The sequence below is a fragment of the Prenolepis imparis genome, unplaced genomic scaffold (assembly GCF_030444845.1).
Source record: "Prenolepis imparis isolate NDT839.2.m4 unplaced genomic scaffold, iyPreImpa1.0 SCAF_121, whole genome shotgun sequence".
NCBI classification, from domain to species: domain Eukaryota; kingdom Metazoa; phylum Arthropoda; class Insecta; order Hymenoptera; family Formicidae; genus Prenolepis; species Prenolepis imparis.
In genome coordinates this window covers 34144-59687 of record NW_028141279.1, presented here as the reverse complement: position 1 = coordinate 59687, position 25544 = coordinate 34144, and the positions used below count along the sequence as shown (strand labels likewise).

At 30.4% G+C, this 25544-nt stretch overlaps 1 protein-coding gene and 1 long non-coding RNA gene across 3 annotated transcripts; one reads left to right on the top strand and one right to left on the bottom strand.

The window, feature by feature from the left end:
- Positions 1 to 5178: 5178 nt before the first annotated feature.
- On the top strand, positions 5179 to 14162 carry LOC145947688 (uncharacterized). The gene is made up of 6 exons (XM_083057462.1): positions 5179 to 5455; positions 7665 to 7926; positions 8721 to 8866; positions 13255 to 13372; positions 13742 to 13843; positions 14022 to 14162. The coding sequence occupies exons 1-6, from the start codon at positions 5298 to 5300 to the stop codon at positions 14160 to 14162; spliced, it is 927 nt and encodes a 308-aa protein (XP_082913588.1). The 5' UTR covers positions 5179 to 5297.
- A 3182-nt stretch (positions 14163 to 17344) lies between these two features.
- On the bottom strand, positions 17345 to 19316 carry LOC145947687 (uncharacterized). 2 transcript variants are annotated; one of them, XR_014427225.1, is made up of 4 exons: positions 19233 to 19302; positions 18861 to 19038; positions 18414 to 18588; positions 17345 to 18224 (listed from the first exon to the last, which is right to left on the bottom strand). It is a non-coding gene; the product is annotated as an uncharacterized LOC145947687 (long non-coding RNA). The 2 variants fall into 2 exon arrangements; XR_014427224.1 differs by having other exon boundaries at positions 18861 to 19316.
- Positions 19317 to 25544: the final 6228 nt, after the last annotated feature.

Here is a 25544-nt window from a genome sequence, read left to right as displayed (position 1 = left end):
TATTATAAAAAAATAATAGTAAAATGCTTTGCTTTGATTGATCAATTCGCTAATGTCAACAGTAATTCTACCTGCAAACAAGTCCGAAATCGTTAGTATAGTACGATTTTTATCCAACGTTTACGATAATGCTCCACCCATAGACATATAATATGTAGACCCGAACGTTGCCTATCTCTCCCGTAGTGAAATCGTATTGACAGATTAGAAAGAGACGGATGCTCAATACCGTAGATCTATCTTTGTCTAAAAACGCAGTGGAAGAGAACGAAACTTGCGATCATTGGTGAAATGGTCCCTGATCCGCCCCTAATCCATTCCACTCTTGAGAATACAAAAGATTGCAAAAGAAGGACAGATCTAAGGTGCTAAGCATTTGTCCTTTTCTAATTTGTCAAGACAGCTTCGGCCAAATGCTCGGTCTATACATATATTATATGTCTATGGCTCCGCCTAATTGTAAATATTCTGTTGTCCATGTGTCACAAACATATGAAAACTTTCTCTTTTCAAAATAAAAACTTTCTATTGTCATTTGACAACTTAAGTGACCCGTAAACAGACAATAGCTGAAAATAAAGAAAAGTTTCTTTTTTGATTATATTTGAAGCTTTACAGGATTTTGGTTTGTATACTGCAACTTGTATACTGCAACTTGTATACTGCAACTTGTATACTGCAACTTGTATACTGCAACTTGTATACTGCAACTTGTATACTGCAACTTGTATACTGCAACTTTCATACTGCAACTTGTATACTACAAGAATTTAATTTATGACCTCCAGTGTACATAGACCGGAACAAATCGAAACTTCCGGAGCGAGTCAAATCATTTTTTTAATTAAAAATTGCTATATTTCGTAAAATATTCGTTATTGTATATTATATAGTACCTAAAAATAAAGTTTATTGTTTGATATATAAAGTGTTTTTGTTTGTGAGCTTATCGTGACGTATGTTTAGAATTTAGAATGTCCCATACTGCGAGTTCAAAACAGATATTTTGAAAAGACGTGAAAACTTTTATTTCATTCTCAGATAGCTGACAGCGTATAAGGTTAATATTGGTCATTAATCATTATTATAGGGAATTGGATTATAAAAAAGTGGCAGATTATAAATTCAAAAATAGTAATTGGATTTAAAGTTATAACGTTTTAAGTAAAATGCCACGAAATATCGGAGCGAGTCAAAACGCTATATAAGTCGAAAAACCTAATAAAATTACTACTACTATTATATATATATATATATATATATATATATATATATATGTATATATATTGTATACATATACAAATAATTATAAAAGTAATTTATTGTCAATTTCAATATAAATTAGATATTTATATAAAAATATTTTCTATATTTTAATCACACACATGTATTTTTAAAAATGTATGAAAATGATCGGATAACCAAATGTTCACGTGATGGTGTAATATGATAAAGATTATTCCACCTTCAAAATGACAAGAAAAAGAATATTTTATTGTGCCACAACTGTTAAATTAAAATTATGTTAAAAATGTATAACTTGGTTAAAAAGTTAATAAAATATATAATTTAATTTGTTATTATATTGAATTTACATTAAAATTTTTTCATTTAATAAATTTTGTTAATAAAATTTATAAAAGTTAAAAAAGAAATTTTTACCCTTTTGATCTCTCCCAAAACTTTTTACATGAAAAAACAATTTGGAGTATTGTTTGTATCTATATATTATAGTATAATAATTAAAGAGTATGTTCAAAAAACGCATTTTTCTTAGCGTAATAACTCAGTAACAAACCATTTTAGAAACATACATATTTAGAAAACAATTTTTGTAAGGAAAACTTTAAGCTTTTATATTGGAAAATCAAAAATTGTCGCAGACTTTATTGAGAATATTCGCGCGCGCGAAATATATTAAGTTATACATTGAATTTTAAAAATAGGTTAATTATTTATTAAAAAGTTAATAATTCGCACGAAACTTATCCTTACTTTAATTATTGTTTACTTTTAATTACTATTCTTTACTTTTAATTACTATTTTACTATTATTTTATCATTTTATTACGAGTTTAATATCCGAAACATATCGATATATGAATAATAGAAGTTAATGACAATTGCTACTTGGAAAAGAAAGAAAGAAAAGATTTTGTGACAGAGAAGAAGAATTAGCAAAAAAGAAAAAAAAACAAAATATGCCATTTTTCTCAAATTTAAAGAGGTTTGGTTTACAATACAATTACAATTACAAATATATTTGCATGTATACATTATAAATTATAATTTTATATTATAACCTGAATTATATACATATATTATAAATTGAAAATCGGAAGATAAACAAAAATTCATTAGAATTGTCGTCGTCATAATTGTTTAATTTTAAAATATGAAATTGTATTAACAATAAGTTGAAGAGTATTAAGTTGAAGCGTAAAAAAGTTTATATTTTATAGTAATAAAATCTTATAATAAATATACACCGCAACACTAGTGTTTATATATAAATAACATTATAGATTACAAGAGAAGCCATTTATTTCTTATTTAATAATAAATAAATTGAATCAGTATTGACAAGAAGTTTATAAATTTCTTTTGTATAATTTTAATAATAGAATTTTTTTACTAATATTTTGAATTTTAAATTAGAATTGTAGAATTTCAAAGGGGAGATCTCACATAAGCATAATCTTATTCTAAGTATATGTGCATTTCCGTGATTTCGAGATTATCATTATTTTTTTTAACGGAATCATTATAATTTTTTTACATAAGTCGATTCCTCGTAATATTTGGCAAAAAATTGTTAGAGTTGAATAACTGAAAAATGAATGGTTTTATGGAGATATGGTATATTTCATTCTGACACATATTTTGTCAAAACATATGAAATATCTTGTAATATATTCATTTTTCGATAATTTGAGGTGATGACGTGGAGGAAAGAAATTAACACAGTTTTTTTCCTAACAAAAGATATTTATTCTGTATAACTAAATTAAGAATATAAAGAATTCGAATGAGTCTTAGTACTGCTTCTTCGTACGATCGAGACGAGAGCTAAACCCGGAATGTCTCTCGGTTTCTTCGCTTGTACTTTTAGCGAAAAGAGAAAGTCACAATAATGTAGGCAATAAAAATTGGGAAAGGTCTGGGCGAAAGGGATGGAAACTTTTTCGTATAGAACGTGTTGAACATATGTGGAAATGCCATTATTTAATATGCAAAAATTTGCACGTTCGGGATTCAAGATTTAAACGCCATAAACCTTTACCCTTTTCTCGCTCGGACCTTACGTTGCACATATGTACGCCACAAATCTTACCTTAATAATTTTCTACATACAATGAGATAAATCAATCAGTGCAGAAGAAACATACTCTTGTGATTAAAAGTAATTTGCAATGTGCAACTGCATATTTTTCTGTTAAAATAACACTATATTTAAGGGGTAAAACCACTCTAGGATTTTCAAAAAATCGATATTTTTTTTTTTTGCTTAAACGATACTTTAGGGTCATAAAAACAATATGCCATTTGATTTATAGTGGAAAACAAATTTTAAAAGGTTCAATTATCGATTTTGCCGCAGCGCCTCAGAGCGCGCGCTGAGCACTCACGCGGCGCGCTGTGATTCATCGCTTTTGTACTACTTTTACCTTTCGAAATAATAAGTTTACCTGTTACTTACTAAAATACTAAAAGCATCTAGGAAGGAAGAGGAAGAGGCGAACATCGACCTGGTTGGCCAAATGTATGGTGCAGGCATCGCAGATTAGAGGTAAACAAAAATTTCAAGGATTAAAGTGCTCATAAAACTTTAAACGCGTTTTTCTCGAAACCACTTTTTTCAAACTGGGAGGACGGATTTCTCGGAGACTATTGCATGGATCGATTTGAAATTTTTACAGTAGCTTCACAACAATATTCTCTTTGGAAGTACGTAGCCGTTTTTTGATTGAATGTAAACTTTTTTTTTTATAAACAATTTAATGCTCATTTTTAGGGCAAAAAATCGATTCATTTCTTAAAAAGTGCACCATTTCCACAAAAATTGATTTAAAAAAAAAACCCTACGTACTTCCAAAGCCAATTGTATATAGATTATAAATTTTTTTTGTTTTTTGTTCCAGGACTCATACATGCCGAGAAATCCGACCTCCCGTGGCGGTGTTTTCAAAAAAGCTGTTTTCGACGACGGGCTCTGTCGCCGCCATTTTGTATGAAAATGACAATAAAAAAATTGTTTTTCGTACTTCAATATGTGTTAAATAAACCCTCTGAAAAGAAATTCTATTCCGTTTGTCATACTCCCAAAATAAATTGTCAAATTTAGGTCTTTTTTTCTGCCTCTAGAGTGGTTTTACCCCTTAAAAAAAAAATTATAATGATTCTGTTTAAAAGGTAATGATGACCTTGAAATTTCAAAAACTTCTTCACCTGGAATAAGAGTATGCTTATGACTAGATGTCGCAGTCCTACAACTTTTGTATAAAACATTTTTTGATAGAAGCCTTGGTTTTCGAAAAATTGCAGTGCATTACTTAAAATGGGCAATAGCTTATAATGGCATAGAATTCGCTGCAGACAAAAATGCAGTAAGTTTATAATATAGATAAATCAATAATGCAAACAACTAGATGAAACTAAAGAATAAAGAAGCATCTACCCGAAAATGTAAACTCAGAATCGTACAAATTATAACGTCACAAGTGACATCATGTAATGGCACTAAAATGTTTAATTAATTTTTTTTTCAGTATCTGAAATAATCTCGTTTTACGCATTATTTTATATTATTTTACATACACCATTCACATTTTTATATCCGTGTCGTCAAATCTGCCACAAAGTATGACATAGTCGACATCCCTCACTCTCAAAAAGCCAGCAATTACCCTTTCCTATACTCTTTATTTAATGAATGAGATATGAAGAACGCATAGAGAATGTGGAAATTCTTTGTTTTCCTCCAATGAAAAAAGTGGGCGTAGCCAAAATCCGAATAGACACGATCGAGAATGGACTAAAGAGCGTTGTGGAAGCTCGAATGAGAGAAAAAAGAAATATATATTGTATCTTTATTTCTTACTTTTTTCTGTTTTTTTACCCCCAGTCCAAGCATTGTTAGACGTTGTTTGAATACTCAGTCTCTGACTACCCATGGTGCAATAAGCCTCGTGCTCTCTACCAAACGTAGTTAGTGCATAGAATATCAATCGATTCGTTAGGAACAAATTAAAACTGCAAGTTTTTTTGTGTATTGTGCTATATATTTCGCAATAATAATGGTCAAGATAGAGAATTTGGCTAATGAGGTAATTTGGACAATTCTGGCAAATAAGGATATTAGCATCAAGGACATCATAAATTTTAGTTCCACGTGCAAACAATTTCAGTACATAAGCGGAGACAACATTCTCTGGAAGAGAAAGATTACTCAGATGTAAGTGTTTTATCTGTAAACTTTTTTGTTATTTCACATGATTGGTACATCGCATAAAAAGAAACATTGCAAAAATCAAAAAAATTTACGCGAAAAAATCCTCTTTTGAAACATTTAAAATGATATCTGGCATTTAAAAAATTTCGAAATATGAATGTAATTTAAGAAATTGTATGATTAATTTGTACCATTAGTTTTTTTCAAAAAATTCACAAAATTTTTGTTAATATTTAAATAAAACTTTCTGAATAAAATCGCGTAAATTTTATTAATTTTAAAAACACAAGATGATAGAAAGTCTGTTATAGCTTAAAAGATTTATGAAAACTTAAAAGCTGTATAAAAAAATAATAGATTAATTTATTTGTCATCACTATCAATAACTATTTGTGCAAGATGTAAGAATAATAGCACAACTGTTAATGAGATGATTTTTCGTGCGAGAATAAATAAAAAACAAACTAGAAAACGCAAGAAGTAACTATTTTATACGAACTTTTGAGATTATATTTCAATTAAATAAGAAATATTAACATGCGTAAAATATTTTATATTATTATTAGTTTTAATAGATAATATATACATTATACATAATAAACACAAAAACCATGTGGTTAATAAATTATTAAGCCCACGTAGAAATTTTATACGAAACTTCGGTTTGATGATTGATGATTCACGTTGGATTTACTAACAAGTCAGATTATTTAAGGATCTACACAAGTAAGATTATTTAATATTATAAGAATCTAAAAAATTATTAATATTTTATTATAACAAAATAGTGTGTGTGTGTGTGTGTGTGTGTGTGTGTGTGTGTGTGTGTGTCCATCCACGTTTTTATCAAAATTTAAACGTTTCAAAAATTTTTTAAGCTACAGCGTTCCAATTTGGCATACAAATAAAGTAGTACAACACTGTCAATTACTGTCATTTTTATAAAAATTTATACTGTAATTTCATACTTTAAAATTATATTTTTTCAAAAAATGTTTGCGGTTGCTCTAACTTTCATAAATTTTGACATATCAAGATAAAATATGTTACATGAATAGAGTTTATTAAAGAATTATTGGTATTGAGTTTGGCGAGGATTGGTGAAAGGATTTATTTTATGGATTATTTAATATAATTTTGAATTTTTTAGAAATGTGCATTTTTAATTCTCGCAAATTTTGAGATATCAAAATTTTTTTGATATCTCAAAATAAAAATAAATGTTTTGTACAACCTTTTGATTAAAATAATTTCTTTAGTATTTTTAAGTAGTTTTCTCACAGTTAATTTTGTCAATACATATAATAATTTTTTATTATAAAATAAATAACGCGCTAGCGCGCGTGGCTTGGCGTTTATTTTTTACCTTTTCTGAAAACGTAAGTTTTTAGGGATTATATCATTATTTTTTAATGTTATAAAATTTTGTTTTTTATTTTCTATTTATTTAATTACCTTGTTTATTTAAAGTATATGTAACATTTTGTTCCTTATATTTTTTATATTGATACTTATTTGTAAATTCGGAAATATGTAAAAATCATTGTTATCTAATTGCATTTGTCGAGAATAGAAATACTGTAAAATATAGAATGCTTATTAAACTTTTTTTTATTCTCTCTATCTCTCTTCTTTCTTTCTCTTCAATATTATTTGTGTGTGTATGTGTTTTTGTAATTTATTGGTTGTGCGTGCGTGCGTGCGTGCATGTGTGCGTGTGCGTGTGTGTGTGTGTGAGAGTGAGTGAGTGAGTGTGTGTGTGTGTGTGTGTGTGTGTGTGTGTGTGTGTGTGTGTGTGTGTGTGTGTGTGTGTGTGTGTGTGCGCGCGTGCGCGCGCGCGCGCGCGCGCGTAATATAAAATTCGACGAAAATATATTTCGTCATGTTATAATAACAGTAGCATGCAAATTTTCTTACTACTTATAATGCTTTACCACAATCACGCCATACAATATGAGTTATACTAAAACATTGCATAAAACAAAATAAAATATATTTTTGTAAATATGTATTTGAAAATAGTGTTTTGTGGAAAACGTTTCACATTTCTTACAGACTTAATTAACATCTTAACAATTTCGATATATAAGATTATTGAACATCGTCAGTTTCTTCAATTTGATTTAAATACATACGAGTCGTTGTGTTCAATTTTTTTTAGTATGATTTTTAGTATGAAAATTAGTTAAAATATTTTCTGTTTAAATTTTAGATGGCCTTCTATAAAGAAATTCTATTACGACAACATGGGCAAATTACATCTCGCCAATATTGACGTTGTAAAAGAAGGTTTTAAATGTAGGACAGAATTATTGCATTATGTGTCTCGCATGTCTAAGATGTATTATTACTGTAATGATCGATATCAAAACGGAGATATTTTCATGAAAGATATGAATGATTTAAAGCTCTGTCCGGATGAAGAAAAGCACTGCATGAATTATTTTTTCATATTTGATGAACTTATTAGAATCGTATATACCCAAGATCCACGGTAAGACTAAATGTGAATTTTAAAACCATTAACATATATAATAGATTAATGTATTAATCGCATAATAAATATTTACATATTTTTTAGCCAATCCAATTTAACAGAAAGATACTACAGCATACAAATATTTCAATGCCTTAACAGATATATTTTTAAATTAAAATGTCAAAAATTTAAAAACACACCCAAAAAACAACGGTGTTTGGAGGATATAATTATCATGATATTACAATGGTATCATCCTGATAAATATATTACTAACTTACTTATAGATGAATTCATAGATAATTTAGTGCAGAAAGTATTAAAGTGTCTAAAAGATGAAAATCCCACGCATCCTTTATTATCAATATCAGTTGAACAATTCTCGATTTGGAAAAGTAATAATTCTGATAAAAATTATTGGAGCGAAGAGGACGCAAAGACGATTAAGCGTATACTCGATAAGACTATTATAACATTTGATTCCTATAAATTTTGAATGGAATTGAATCAAATAGATACGGACGCGTATGATTACACGGTATGTGATTTTTTTACACATATGATATTTTTTATTAGTTATAAATTATAATTATTAAAATTCTACATATAAATTTATAATGTAGGTATATGTGTATTGTATACAGGGTATTTCAGGAGGAATGGTCAACATTTTAAGACGTGATTGTACATATCATTTTAAGCAAAAAAGTTTATATAATAATTCTTTACATGATATTGACATTATAATTATCCTTATTATATCTTAACGCTTTTATTGTTTTTCTACAGATTAAAGAAAGAAAATTGAATTATAGCCATATGTATTGGATGTTAATGTATACCTGCGTGGCGAAAAAATTGGGCTTATATTTTGAAATATCAGCACACTTTCCGATGGGCTCTTTTTTTAACATCCATTTGGTTTGGCAACCCAGGTAATATATATAAAATTAACTTTCAGATTACTTTGATTCTGTTTTTCCTGGTATCTTATTACACGCATAAATAAATACACTCTAATAATTACATATACAGGGTTTGTCAAAAGTGTGGAAACCCCTAAATAATTTTTGTAAAAATGAAAATATCAAAAAACGGTAAAACATGTATTTTGATTTATCAAAAAAGCTACCCTATGACATGGATACCGATCATCCCCCACCCCCTGGTACGCGGGGGTAAGAGGGGGGTTGAAAATTTTAAATTGGATTAAGGGTCGAGTGGGGGCTCGTTTGAAAGGTCTTTTCATAACAAACACACCCTTAAAATTTTAAGTCGCTACGACCCCCTCATTCAAAATGGCGGCCGTTCAAATTTCGAAATTTCATGCACTTAGTGTTATCCAGGATCAACTGCGTGGAAGTGGCATGAATTTGATCCCTTGTGTGTGTGTGTGTGTGTGTGCGTGTGCGCGCGCGCGTGTGGCTAAACAAATGTGAATGTGTACATAGTGGTGATAGGTTGCAGAACAGACGATTGAAAACTGTTATCTCTCTTTAATGATTCAAAACCTTTTACTCCGTGTTTTAAAATAAATTTTACTCAGTGTGTTAAAGTAAATGCTGAAAGTGGCTGCCATTTACTTCTTGACAATATGCCAATCTTTGATAGAATGCAGAAATGGCTCTACGATTCGTCTCAAAAGGTATCAAATCTATTTCATCCCTTATTCGCTGTATCAATTCTTGGATGCTTTCAGGTTTTGTTTTGTAAACCTTACTCTTCAGGTATCCCCATAGATAATAATCAAGAGGAGTTAGATCTGGTGACCGAGGTGGCCAATCCTCTCCTCCCTCATTTCTGTTCCTTCTTCCTATCCATCGTAATGGAAAAGTCTCATTTAAAATTTGACGTGGCCGTAAACCAAAATGAGCAGGAGCTCCATCATGCTGAAACCATATTTCTTCGAAATTATTTGGAAAAATATTTCGTATGGCTGGAATTATTTGATCTACAAGTAATCTCTCATATCTTTGAGCGTTCAGATTTTCTTCAAAAAAAACGGCCCTATTAAGTAGCCATCTATTATTCCACACCATACATTAATTTTTTCGAGATACTAAAAATCAGTTGTTCTCACGGCTACTCAAAATCAGTTGTTCTCACGGCTACTCAAAATCAGTTGTTCTCACGGCTACTCAAAATCAGTTGTTTTCACAGATTTTAGGCAGATTAAAAATTAAACGTTTTAAAAATGGCTGGCGAATTATCGGAACGTGAAAGAATCACTATCCTCATGATGCGTGGATGGGGTGACAACGAGCGATCGTACGCTGCTGTCGCTCGATTATTTAATGAGACGTATCCGAATCGTCGAATTAATAAGTCCACTGTCTTAAAAACAATAGAACGTTTTAGAGAAACTGGTAGCGTAAAAAATCGCCCTAAATCAGGGAGACCATCGTCTGCCACTAACGAAGAAAAACAACTTGATGTTATGCAGACATTTATTGAAGATCCCAATTCTACTATTAACAGAGCCGCTCAAATTCACGATATTGCTCCCAAGTCCGTTTGGAGAATTTTAAAGAAAAACAAGTTCTATCCATACAAATTACAATATGTTCAAGAATTGCAAGACGGAGATCTGGAGCGTCGTATAGGTTTTTGTGAAAGAATGATGGCACTAATAGATGTCCGGCCCATCTTCCCTTATCAAATTGTTTTTACAGACGAGGCAACTTTCACGTTAACGGGAGAAGTTAATAATCAAAATTTTCGTTTCTGGTCAGATGAGAATCCGAATTGAGTGCGGGAAACTCACACACAATATCCACAAAAAATTAATGTATGGTGTGGAATAATAGATGGCTACTTAATAGGGCCGTTTTTTTTTGAAGAAAATCTGAACGCTCAAAGATATGAGAGATTACTTGTAGATCAAATAATTCCAGCCATACGAAATATTTTTCCAAATAATTTCGAAGAAATATGGTTTCAGCATGATGGAGCTCCTGCTCATTTTGGTTTACGGCCACGTCAAATTTTAAATGAGACTTTTCCATTACGATGGATAGGAAGAAGGAACAGAAATGAGGGAGGAGAGGATTGGCCACCTCGGTCACCAGATCTAACTCCTCTTGATTATTATCTATGGGGATACCTGAAGAGTAAGGTTTACAAAACAAAACCTGAAAGCATCCAAGAATTGATACAGCGAATAAGGGATGAAATAGATTTGATACCTTTTGAGACGAATCGTAGAGCCATTTCTGCATTCTATCAAAGATTGGCATATTGTCAAAAAGTAAATGGCAGCCACTTTCAGCATTTACTTTAACACATTGAGTAAAATTTATTTTAAAATACGGAGTAAAAGGTTTTGAATCATTAAAGAGAGATAACAGTTTTCAATCGTCTGTTCTGCAACCTATCACCACTATGTACACATTCACACTTGTTTAGCCACACGCGCGCGCGCGCGCGCGCACACACACACACACACACACACACACACAAGGGATCAAATTCATGCCACTTCCACGCAGTTGATCCTGGATAACACTAAGTGCATGAAATTTCGAAATTTGAACGGCCGCCATTTTGAATGAGGGGGTCGTAGCGACTTAAAATTTTAAGGGTGTGTTTGTTATGAAAAGACCTTTCAAACGAGCCCCCACTCGACCCTTAATCCAATTTAAAATTTTCAACCCCCCTCTTACCCCCGCGTACCAGGGGGTGGGGGATGATCGGTATCCATGTCATAGGGTAGCTTTTTTGATAAATCAAAATACGTGTTTTATCGTTTTTTGATATTTTCATTTTTACAAAAATTATTTAGGGGTTTCCACACTTTTGACAAACCCTGTATACATATAGATATATATAATATAAAAAAAGGGGACTTATAAATACCTCTAAAAGTTAATATTTTCCAGAAATTGTTAAATTATATTGTTCAAACATTCTAAAATGTGGATGAAAAAGTTATATTAATATAATAATCTTCAATTATGGTAGTATGACTTTTCTCTAGAACAGCAATTTTATAAGTGTGAGCTTATATTTCGTAGATTAATTCTTTGGTATTTCTACTTCTATATACATCTATATGTCTATATACATTTACGTCTATATACATCTATGTGCAAAATGATTGACTGAAGTCGACAAGTGAATTATATGATCTCATTTGTAAAATTTTAGATTAACTTGATCTGTTACAAAAATTAAAATCAACAATTAATTTTTTTTAATACTTGTAGTCGATAGGATGTCGATAGGAGAGAGAGATATACGGGAAAGTAACTCTCTTAACTCTTTATTACCTTTAAGTCGTAGAAACTCTTTATTATCATTACTCTTTTAAATTCTCAGAGAGAGAGAGACGCGTTCGACCGAGCGGTCGCCGTTTATAAACACAGTTAAAACGCTTATTCTTTTAAATGAAGCCAATCACGGCATGGCACGTTTCGTCAAAAGTATACAATAAAGATCGAGGCAACGGACAGATAAGCATACACGAAAACACAACAATGACCCGACACGAAAATAATAACATAATACATATACTGGTGACTTATTCCACGGATATCCCGCTACATCAGATACCGCTAACATACTTGTTCAAAATAAAGATATTATATTGTATATACTTATTTTATTAGTTTAAGAAAATATATTAAATATAATAATATTAAAACAAAATCAAGCGAATTTTATACTTTCTGAAGAATTTTCACTTATTGCAAGATGGTGATGATACTAGATGTTTCTCTAAAGTCAAAAAATTTCCCTCTAAAATATTTTTTGGAATATATATTGTTTTCGAAACATTCAAATGTGCACATATAATTTAAATAAATACATATTTTGTAGTTCATATTTATAACATATTCATTAACTTTATATAACACTTACTCATAACATTTATTTACTTTACGAAACTCATGTATATACATATAATTTGTTTGAAATTATATATCTTTTTAATCCAATCATCTTTTTTTAGCGAAAATGTCGATGTATTAATCTTCGAGCTATAAACAATTAAAGACAAAGGCGTATTATGAGTTCACATTTAGCGGCGCATCTAGAGGCAATCGCGTAAAAAAACTATTTTGTACCACATTTATAGCATATTTATGCTATTCTCGATAAATGTGCCCTTGAGTACATTTATTTGCGCCTCTAACTTTAGAGGCACGCATCTATCTCTTAGATGTGCCTCTTTATTAGAGGCACTTCTAAGAGATAAAGCAATAGTTTCTTTTTACAAAAAAGATTCCATATAAATTAAAAAAATTATCATTAAATGGATATTTGTTTAGAGCATCTACATTGTACATGTGTAAATGAGCATGTTTCTTTATTGTTTATATAGGAATTGTGCAGAAAGTACTAAATGTTTTCGCATTTGGATACATGAAGATGAAGTGAAGATTTATGCCATAACAGAATGTTTACAGGTGCCTTATCCAAAAAAGATAACTTCAAAATTTGTAAGTAATTATTTATATACCATTTTGATTTAATCTTGTTTTCGACAGAAATTATTGTCTTGTTCATAAGTGGTTAATTCCATCAAATTTTTCATACAAAAACATGTCTAAATACATATCTAAATACAGGAATGTATAACAGGAACTGTTTATAACTTTAGTTTTAGTTAGTAAAGATCTTGTTATGTGACTTGAGTTTATTTAATAACTTATAAATAAGAACTGCACCAGTAGCTATCGATTATAAAATTTGGCAACTCTATCTAAATCTATTTTTTATTTTTTTCACACATTTGTAAATGAAATTTTGTGATTACAGATGATTTCGTGATTAATTCAAAATTTAATAACTATTTTCTTCTTTTTAAGATAACGGAAGTTTTAATGGAAATTTTGGGTTACTATTGTTTGTGGCCAATGGACAAACCCTTTCATCAAGCAATATCTTCACCGCTGAGAAACTATGAAGTGGTAAGAAAATTGCATTCACTCAATGTAAATATTACACATTAAAGACATTTTATTATTTTAAGTAACAAATTAGTATATAATTAAACATATAATCTTACTAATTATTTCGAATCCAAATTATTACATCAAAATATTTAAATAATATAATAAAAACATTAATTATGTGTTAATTTTTCAGTCAATATGTACTCCATCAGATCAAGAAGTTTACGAACAAAGATCGCCTGATGTAAAATATGCAATTGGATTGACTGTTAGACATAGACATATATATAAGCATAATATAATTAAAGACATTGCTGGTGTCATAATAGGATGACACAACGAATGCCGAATTGAACGTTTTCAGGATCCTTCGCGATACTGTAATCAGTATTACTTTAGAAGCCAAAATTACCGGTATAACATCGATAATTGGCAATCGCAACCATACTACGTTTTGTTACTTGATAATGACCTGTGTTATGTGCCACAAAGTACGTATTATTATGCTTTATTTTAAGTTATATTTGTATTTTATTCTGTGATATATTTATTTGTATTACATAGAATGATACATTTTTTATTTCATTTTTTATTTTTATTTTATTTTTTTCTATTTTAGGCGTTATATCGATATGCACCTCAGAATGAATCAATAATGTAGAAATTGGAAAATATTTCTGTAAATTCGAAGGTACTCATTATGTGCCAAACGAAATGCTACGGAAACATTATCCGAGCGATGCCGCAGTCGTTCGCGAAATATTGAGTAATATTTAATTATAATATAATATTAGGAATATATTAATTAGGAATATAATAATTTAGTATTAGAAATATTGAAATGAGTTTTAAATGTGTATATAGCAGGCCATTTCAAATCAATGACTTTTTTCCCCGTCCATTATTTATATGCTTCATTTTTTTCATGTTTTTGTAACTATTGAAAGTAGCTTCCATGAATTTTTTAAAATTTTTATCTCTTGATTTTTAAATTATACATTTAAAAAAAATTGATTTTAAAAATTTCAAATATCTATAACTTAAAAAAAAATATTATTATAAAAAAGGTGGTTATCTTTTTCTTTGAATATATTTTTCTAAACAAATATTGATAAATTAAAAGAAGAAAAGAACCACGCACTAATTATATTTAAAAAGTGGCCGTTAAAATCGATCAAAAGTATGGAAAAGTGTACTTTGTGTGATGCTGATCAGAAATTCAAATAGACACGACCTTCAAATATGCTAGATTTTAAGCTACGAGCCCATAAATGTAATATTTTTGCTCATTTTTAGATAAGAAATAGAAAACTGTGAGTTCGCAGCTCAAAAACTAGCATATTTTGAAGATCATGCCCATTTGAACTTTTGATTCGCATCACACAAAGTACATTTTTTCATATTTTTGGTCGATTTTAACGACGGCCACTTTTTTCACATAATTAGTGTGTGGTCCATAAAAAAGGAAATACTTATTTTATAGATCGGAATGGTGTAAAATACCAAAAAGTGCGATTTTAAAAAAAAATTGAAAAAAAAATCGAAAAATAGTCTAAAAATATCGAAAATATCTGAATCCTCTCTTCGTCAATAGCTACAAAATTTTGTTTTTAAGTCTAAAATGTTATAAATTTTTTTGAAAAGAATTTAAGAGGTCTTATTGAGGAAAAAAAGAATATTTTGATAGAGATAAGGCTCAGTTATATTCGAATAAAGGATTAAAGGAATAGGCTAATAAGAGCCGGTGCGTCGGAAATAAGAACGCAAAATTTTGTATACTTATTCTTTATTTCTTTAGAATGTTTCGGTCCTTTTTTTGGACCATCTTCAGCTTAATGTGTGATACAATCTGATGTATAATATAATATTCATTATTATATTATATTATAGAGAAAATATCTGAATCCTCTCTTCGTCAATAGCTCAAAATTTTTGATTTTAAGTCTAAAATTTATACATTTTTTTTTTAATGCGACTTTGGCCCGATATTTTTCTCACAAATATCTTTTTAGGGGGGTCAGAAAGGAATATAGGAATTAAAATTATCAAGCAAAATTCGTGCCCCGTGCACATTATACAAGTTTTAGCGAAAAAAATTAATTTTCGCTATAACACCCGCGTATGGCTCTCATAGCCAATTTATATCCAATTAATATATATTTCTTGAAAAAATTCGAAAAGATCTCATTGAAGAAAAAAAAAAATTTCGGTTAAAATTGACTAAAACACTATTAAATGTTATAAAATTTATTTATAATTTTTTCAATATTTTTTTGAAAAATACATTCATAAACAAAAAATTACCATTTTTTTATAAACAATATTTTTATTTCTCTTCAAGTTATAGATATTTGAAATTTAAAATCAATTTTAAAAAAATGTATACATATAACTCGAAAATCGATAGAGATAAAAATCTTAAAAAATTCAATGAAGCTACTTTCAATAGATACACAAATATGAAAAAAAATGAAGCAAATAAAAAATGGTCGAAGAAAAAAGTTGTTGATTTGGTATGGAATGCCCCATATACAAATACACATATACATATATTATTCACTCAATCGATCAATCGAATGAATCAAACTTTTCTCGGAAGTTTAAAAGAATAATATTGCCTGTATTTCATTATGTCAACTGATTTTTGCGCTGTGGGCAACTATTATAATTAAGATTGTATATCTATATTATTTTATTCTATTTTATTTTGCATTACATACATATAAACGAGAAAATGGAAATAAAAAATAGATCTATATTACGATTATTACTGTAAATCAGAGCAGCGGGACTAGGTTGTAATGAACGAGACACTTACCTGTAAAAAATTTGAAGGAACACATACACGGCAATACACACTGATAATCGTGCGTATTAATAAGTGTTACGGAATCATACGACAATACCGACTCCGATCACGCCATGGTTCATCAGTCGGTCAAAATTACCGACAGTGCTACCTCGTAGTAGCGCTGTCGCTGTAAAGACAAGCGAGTAGCTAGCTTCCGTTTTGCTTCTTCTTCCTGGCAACAAGAAGTAACAGACGTGTTTTTTCTTTCGCTCTCCGCTTTAAGTAGCTTTTGTGCCAAAAGATTCCTCAAGGGCAGCAACAAAATAAAGACATCATCTTTGGATGATTCCTTGGGAGCCAAATTCTTGCCAATTTCGATCTTTGAGATCCTATACATTGAGGGCAGCAACATACCAATGGGAAGCTATCGAGTTTCATCATCAAAGGGGCGACTTTAGTGTCCGCCATTGGCAGTGCCTGTTACGGCGTAATTTCTGAGTACCAGCTACAAATAATACTTGCTATCACTGGTTAACATTGGTTACCGTGATTGGGCAGCAACTTTGGGCTCTGATCAAGCCGAACGGTTTCTCTTCATCTCCAGGTAACAAAATTCTTCATAAAGAAAATAGTTGTCCTCGTAAATACGGTTTACTAAGGCAACGAAGATGGATATTGCCCGAGCTTCAACTGTCTCAAGGAAATATTAAAGCCTATTTGATTAATCTTTTTGGTTTATTGTTCGAAGAAAGTTATTTCATTATAAAACTTGTTCTTTATCTCATATTAATTATTCTAGTATGTATTAGAAAGTCAGAATCTGTTGAGACACCTTTTGATTATCCATATATAACTTTACTTATTATTATTCTTTCTAATTTCCCACACAGTACATGTAAATTCCGAGAATGTTCTGAGAATATCACAAAAGTATATTGCGTATGTTCTAGGAACATTCGAAATACATACTGCGATATACTGAGTATGTACTAAGAATGCTACTATGTCCGATTTTTCCTGCTTCTCAGTACATACTGAAAATATCTTTTAGTATATAATAAGTATATCTATAGAATGTCTTGAGTATGACATTGGTATATACATATATGTACTAATAATGTACTAATAATATACTCAAGACATTCTATAGATTAACTTATATTTTCTATATTTTATATATAAATATAAATGATATATGTTACCGTAAACACCCCATATTTGTTTTTTCATATACTTACTAGTAAAAATATGCAAATTTTGACTACTAAGTATACGGAAAAACAGATTTCGAGTGTTTACGGTACATATATATATAATCCATTTATATTTATACTATAAATTTAACTATAAATTTTACTATAAATAAAAAAAATTTGTGTAAAATATTAACATTTTGTTCACACATAAAATCTTTTTATTCAAATTTCTTAAATATATGTTATAATTGCACATATATTATTTGAACGTATAATTGCACTTTTATATTTTTTTATATAAACATTTTACTTATTATTATTTATTATTATATATATGTATATAATTTTTCTTATTTCACAGAAAGTATTAGATCACGAAGTTGATAATAATGTTCTTTCTGTGCAAACGCTGTAACATATAATAATAATTTCACATAAGAATACATTTAATAATATCTAACATATATTTAATAAGCTATATGCTATATGTTGTTACTGAAATTAACTTTTAAAATCATTTTAAAAATTAATTGCAGTATAATAACTTAGCTCTTACTTAATCGCACACTATATAATTAAAATATGTTATAAAACTCACTTGATTTTTGCGAATCCAGAGTTTCACTTTTATTTTTTACATATCCCATCTCTATATATATATGTGTATATGCGGAGATACTTTTTCTTTAGAAAGATTCTGCAGAGATCACAAAGTGATAATTGATATAATAAACGACAATTGATAATGACGTCCTTTTTTTGTGCAAATAACGCTGTAACATATAATGAGAACTTCATATAAGAATACATATATTAATATATATTAGTTGTTACTGCAATTAACTTTTAAAACGGTTTTAAAAGCCTAGTTAACATATTATTTTATATGTATGCAATATCTTTCATTCATTATCAATGTGTAATATACAAATATAGAGTATTGGCATACATTAGTCTTTTAAGATTGTTTTAAAAGTTAATTGCAGTAACAATTAGCTTACTTAATCGTACACACTATATAATTAAAATATGTTATAAAACTCACTTGATTTTTGAATCCAGAGTTTCACTTTTATTTTTCACATTTACATCTCATCTATATACATATGTATATATGTGTATGCGGAGAACACTTTTTCTTTAGAAAGATTCTGTAGAGATCACAAAATGATAATTGATATAATAAACGACAATTGATAATGACGTCCTTTTTTGTGCAAATGCTGTAACATAATAATAAGAATTTCACATAAAAATACATATTTTTGATACATTATAATATTCGATTGTGAGGTTATAATTTGCATTAATGAGGTTAATTTGTGTGTTTATAATTATGAAGTATTAATAAATCATTGAATAGCTTTTATAAAATATCCTTTTTACATTTAATTTATTTGAAAATAAAAAGGATTACCTGCGATTAATCACAATCGTAATATAATTGCATCAGATTGCACATAGCACTTGCACGTGGTCAGTGAACAAGAACAAGGAAAAGACAAATGACGGCAATAGCGGAAATTACGTATCCAAAATGGCATACATATCCGCTCATAAGTAAAAATGCGCGTAATTCAATAGTATATTATGAGAATATACGAAAAATAATATACTATAAGAGATATTAAAAGTACATTCTGAGAATATACGAGAATATACGAAAAATAATATACTACACAAGATGTTCTGATAATATCCTGAGAATATACGAAAAATAATATACTACACAAGATATTATAAAGATGTTCTCAGTATATTACGTACAGTACGTACATTCACAGAATGAATATAGAATATTCGTACGATATCATGTGCTGTGTGGGTTGTCACATATTGAGCCTTGATTTCATTTATTATATGATTATATTACACATGTTGAGCCTCGCTCTCATTTATTATATGTTTTGTCTCACATATTGAGCTTCGCTCTCACTCATTATATGATTATATTACACATGTTGAGCTTCACTCATTTATTATATGATTTATTACACATATTGAGCTTCGCTCTCATTTATTATATGATTTGCTATACATATTGAGTCTTGCTCTCATTATAATATGATTTAATATTCTTATCGAGATTTAATTCACTATTCAAAAGATTTTATTGCACACGTATAGAGAAGTATTCATTAATCTATTATGTTCCATTTACAATAATTTAATATACACCTATATGATATTCTTACACCAACAATGACCTTGTTACACTAATTCTATTTGATTCAATATGTTTGTCACATGTCAACATTTCTATATTATTCATCATATGTATTAATTATCTATGAGGTTTGCCAAGGCTTAACATTATTATTTTAATTAAAGGACTTTGATGTGCTTATGTTCATTTATTACATTACTTAATTAGAATTGGATGTACCTTATCATCGGCATATGTATATCATCATAAATATTAATTAATACTTGAGAAGAGATTGATTCGAATTGATTACGTTAAAATAGTTACTTTATCAGTATTATGCGATTGATGCGACTTGATTTACGTTAAAATAGTTACTTTATCAGTATTATAATTGTATTGTTTTACATCCAGTATTGTTTTACATGTTTAAAGACAAGAGGTTTATTTGCTAATTATTCCAACAAATTTTGTATGTTCTATCAAAATACACTTGATTTATGTTTCATGCTTTTTTTAAAGGTTATGATTGTTTATTATTTCTTTATGTACTAATACTGTTTCTTTCAGACATATTCGTATGATTATTTCGTTTTCCTTTTTAAAGCCGCCTTTAATTCCAGACTATTGTTAAAAGCTCGACACGGAAACTAGAACATAAACGGCATTATATATATATAAGCCGATTGATGAACAATAAGCCACCTGCTTTATTCAATTTGATGTTTTGAAGATTCGAAGTTTGATGTACCTATTCAGCCTTATTCCACCACTATATTTTTCACAACCATTTTTTTCACAACTTTGAAATTTTGTATTTTGTAAACGAAGCAGTTTAGGGCATATGTATATACAATGTTTTCTTCATATAATATGTCAAATAATCCATTTTCTCGATAATTTCTAGATATAGTAGTTCTGAGAATATTGGAGTTTATCGAAAGAAACACATTAAAACTGTGAGTAATCCCTTCTGAGAAGATGCGTTGTGCAATCGATAATAAGTAAAAACACTTTGCCAGCTATATTCTTCTTTTCTTGATTAGTTTTCATAAGTGTCTTAAATATATTATTATACCAAAATGCGAAACCATTCGATTCTTTCATTGAGACATTTTCTTGTAGCAACGAGTAATCTGCTCTCGCAATATTCTGACACACTTTGATTTTCATTTTAATTAATTTCATGTTTATCAGACTGATAAGGAAATAGTTGTTACTATTAAATTTGTGCAAAATATAACATTTTATAATTTTCTTTTTCAAATCGTTAACGTCAATTTGTTGCATTGCGATTTTTTTACTTGTGTGTGCTAACAAGGTTTGAACAAGAGAACAAAAGAATTTCATGCGACGTCTGCTTTGATTATAATATAAATGTTATAATTACATATTTTCTTTCTCTAATCGCTGCCTAAAGTTTTAAATAAATTTTTCAGCATCATATTGACTGGCCTCATCATCTCTTTGAACAGGATTTTGCAAAATCTCACTTCTGTTTGGAGAAATCTAGTAGAATATCGTAACGGTTTATTAAATGCTTCACAAAACTATATATGTGTCTATCACTTGTTTCCTATTTTTTAAATTGAATTCGAATGCTTTCTGAGCTCCAAGATAATTGCGTTCCTCAATGCTTTCCATTCTCGATACTATTTATATAATTGTTTGTCAGTAGTAAGTGGGCATGTGTATGGCCCGTCATAACAAACCCCCACCACTCGGCCACTGGCGCCGGCCCCACACCACTCGGTCACTAACGCTGTCAGATATGGCCCGTCAAACTAACCCCCACCACTCGGCCGCTGACTCTAGAGAGGGGAATGGTGGAGGGAATGCCGATTGGTCCCGCCGGTGAGACAAAAAAAGGGTAATAAAACATATTTGCATAGGTCCCGGTGCGTCGAAGGAAATCTTCGATAATAAATACGGTAAGAAATAATTGAAAAGGAAGAGATTACGCAATATTATATTTAAGTAGACGACTAATGACATGACAGAGGGGTGACAAAATTATCCGACAAAATAACGATAAAATGCTAAAGTCGCCGTGGTATACCGAAATCATTGTAGGGAGTATGACATCCCCGTCTACCTCTTGCGGTAGAGCGAATGGGCACCGGCGTCCATGTATAGCGCTGAAAAAAATTAACACAAGCATTTATTTCGGCCGAGCGCTTACTCAGCGTCGCATTGCCAAATATCGTCGGTAACAAAGGAAACAAAAAGATATACAAAAAATACAATCGGCCAGCGTCCGTAATTATAGCTAACCGATTACTCAACGTCACATTGACGGGTACTATCGGCACCTCAGGTAACAAAAAGAGTTCTAATAAAAAACACGTGCATTAGCATTCTAGTAAACAATATAGTTAGGAAGTGCATGGACATTTGTTGGATAATAAAACAGATATGATCAGGCATGGGAGTCTGAGACGCAATATTGAGACAGCTGATGTTATCGAGGTCGTAAATTACCCTAAAGTTTTTTAAAAGATCGAGTTTCTGTTTTGCTATGAGGTTAGAGAATGTGAGAAAAATAACAAAAAGTACAAGTAAAAAGTTTCACACACATTTATTATTACTAATTCTTCATATAAATTGATATTACAAATACATAAAGTTTAAATCGATACATAAAAGTATTTTATTGAAATTACTGAATTACATATGATATCAGTTAGCAACTACGTTAACACGCCTCTTACTTCAACGAAGAAAAATTTTGCGAAATAAATGTACGACTAATCGGTCGTTGTGTTCGCAATTTTCGGTAAAAAGAGTAAGAAACTGATTAAGATCGTAACCGACAGACATATAATATAGAAATACACAGCTATATTGTCCGCAAGTTTGTGAAAAAAATCTTTGTAGTTGTCGAGTGTTCCATCGGTGGATGATGGAGTTTCATCGAAGACGAAGGAGAAATCCGGGCTCCAAGGGTGGTATTCCATAGCTGTCGAAGTAGGTGCCTGTTCCGTGTTCATCGAGGAAAAAGGCGACCCAATGTTCTTCAGGTCGATTATGATCGTCTGTATTAGCGACGATAGCCGTCGACCTCGTCCACACCCTCGGAACTCTGTTGGCGGGATAGACACCCGCATGCCTGACATTGATATGGCTCAATGCTCGTAGAATTTCGCAAGAGTTCATTTTTTTGGTACAACGACGAACGCGTGGATCCTGGTATTATTTGAATAACTTCGGTTTTTATTTCTCCCGCTATAACGTTTTCGCTCGTCAATTTGAGCTTTGCAAGTCTTTCTTCTTTTTCTTCTTTTTTTTCAATCGCCTGCTCGGCTCTCGACAATTTTTTTATCTCTAATACATTATCCGTTTAAGCTTTAATATTATGAATTAGAACGGAATTGCCATTTACGTTGCTAGCAGAATAATCCTTGTCGCAGCTGGTTTTCACGCTTTCATAGCTGACGTCGTCGTCGCTGTCACTCAATTGATAATTTTCGGGGGAACTACAAGTATCGGGTTGACTTACGCTGAGAGTATCGCTGCTGCCGCTATTATTTTGATCGAGTAGCCAACGTTTCAATTTGTAAACGTTATGTAACGCGCAATGAAAGATTTTTCGAATTCCGTGATGAGCGCAATATTGTCCGCACTCTTCATCTAATTAGATTTTTAAATGCTGGAGAGATACCTTCCAAATTATATATCTCTCTGGAAAGTAGATTTCGCAAGTAGTGTGCTTTTTCACTGCCTCTAACGTAAATGTGACGCGTGTGCCTTATAATTTCACATAAATGCAATGTAAAATATTTTGGATTAGTCTCGCCGTCGAACCATTCGATCCCATGATAATTTCGTGTGAGTCAGCAGTTTTGTCGTCTTACTTTTTCGGGTAATTCAGTGAACGGATGCGGCGGCATCATAATCCAGTGGTCGACGATCGACGCGTTAATCGCAACAACCGCGACTTCCTTGGGAAGAAACTTCTCGCTCGCATCGCGGAAGCCTTGTATGTCGATGACTATATCCATATTGCGAAGAAAAAACTTATACGTTTTTGTTGACGAGGTTTAAGTTTTTCACGATCCGTCGACGAGAGCGTCTCAAAGGAAACTGATATTTTTTTTCGTTACATTATAAGTTTTTTTCTCTTGAAACGCATCGGTGAATGAAAGTAAAGGAGGGTGGGGATAAGAAAAATACGTAAAAATTTTTAATCGAATATGCTGCAACGAGAAGCATACCGTGATAAAAAATTTAACCGGAAAAATCGACAATGACTTGACGAGACGAATCGATTTCTATTACATTATCAAATTCTGCGTAAACAATACAGTTAATTGTCTCGGTGAGCGCCTTTTCGAAACGTACCTCTAATCGTAAACTACCGTGTCTCACCCATAGACTGGGCTAGGCGCAGCCGGAAGCCGGACCGCTATTCCGCTACTCTAAAATATTCTCGTTACCGTGGCGCGAGAAATCGCGCCTGGCGCCCAATTATTTCACGAACATACCGGGTTACCGAATTGCAGTATATTACCGAGCACCCCGGTTACCGAAGGTTCGCATATTTAACGAACGCTCCGGATACCGGAATTTCTATCGTTAACGAATAACTAATCATTACCGTTGAACTTTTGAGATTGCACGAACCCCCCTTCGCGATCGGCGTTCGCGAGGCGGGTAAAGACGTCGCAATATATACATCACGGAAATCATGCTAATAATATTATTTGCTCGCATTAGATATTCTGCTGGTCGATTGCCTTCGTCATTTAACGACTTACGAAGATTGCTCCTTGCATTTTATTCATCGTTTATTTCGTAACATCACGCGTATTCAGTGATGTTAATATAATACCTGATATAAGGATATAAGAGAAAAAAAGAGAAAAAAGGAGAGAGAAAGAGAGAGGGGAAGAGAGAAAAATTATCTGATATTAATTTTGAATTCTAGAAGCTTGGAAATTTATCATCAATTAGATATAAAGTAAACCGTAACAATAGCGGAAATGAAACTAAAATATGTTGACGTATCAAATTTAATTATTATTTTATTATATAACAAATTCTTTTTAACATTTGTCATATGTAATTATATAAAATGTTAATTTAAAATTTTTAGCAATGTATAATATATATTTCTTAATTTTCTCTACTCGAATTTGTATAATGTATTTCTCATTTACTAATATAATGAAAAGTAAATATATAAAAATATAAATATAAATAAATATAAATAAAATGAGAATTTAAAGTATTTATTTTATTCTTAATGTATGTTTTAATACGTCATCGTTCTATATTTTATTTACTATTATGTTTATAAAGAAATGTATGTGCTTATTGATTCTTTCTAATTAAATCTTGCAGTTAAATTTTTTATAGGAAACTCTTAATAAATAAAAGTCTAAATGTCTTTAGCTGTCGATTATTTTTTTTCTCAATTATGTAATATGAGATAATCACAAACACATTGCATAATTCTTCGTACGTAATATCATCGATCTATTCTGAAAATGAAAAAAGATGTTATTATGCAAATATAAACACGAGTAAAGTCATTCACCAATACACTCTGTGGTTTATTTTTGCAAATTTTGTATTGAAAAA

Bases quoted from the DNA above. Each gene is read 5' to 3' on its own strand.
- LOC145947688 (XM_083057462.1), top strand. From the start codon at position 5,298: ATGGTCAAGATAGAGAATTTGGCTAATGAGGTAATTTGGACAATTCTG. The intron at 8,867-13,254 runs GTAATATATATA...TTGTTTATATAG, and splicing joins CATTTGGTTTGGCAACCCAG to GAATTGTGCAGAAAGTACTA. The intron at 13,373-13,741 runs GTAAGTAATTAT...CTTCTTTTTAAG, and splicing joins AAAAGATAACTTCAAAATTT to ATAACGGAAGTTTTAATGGA.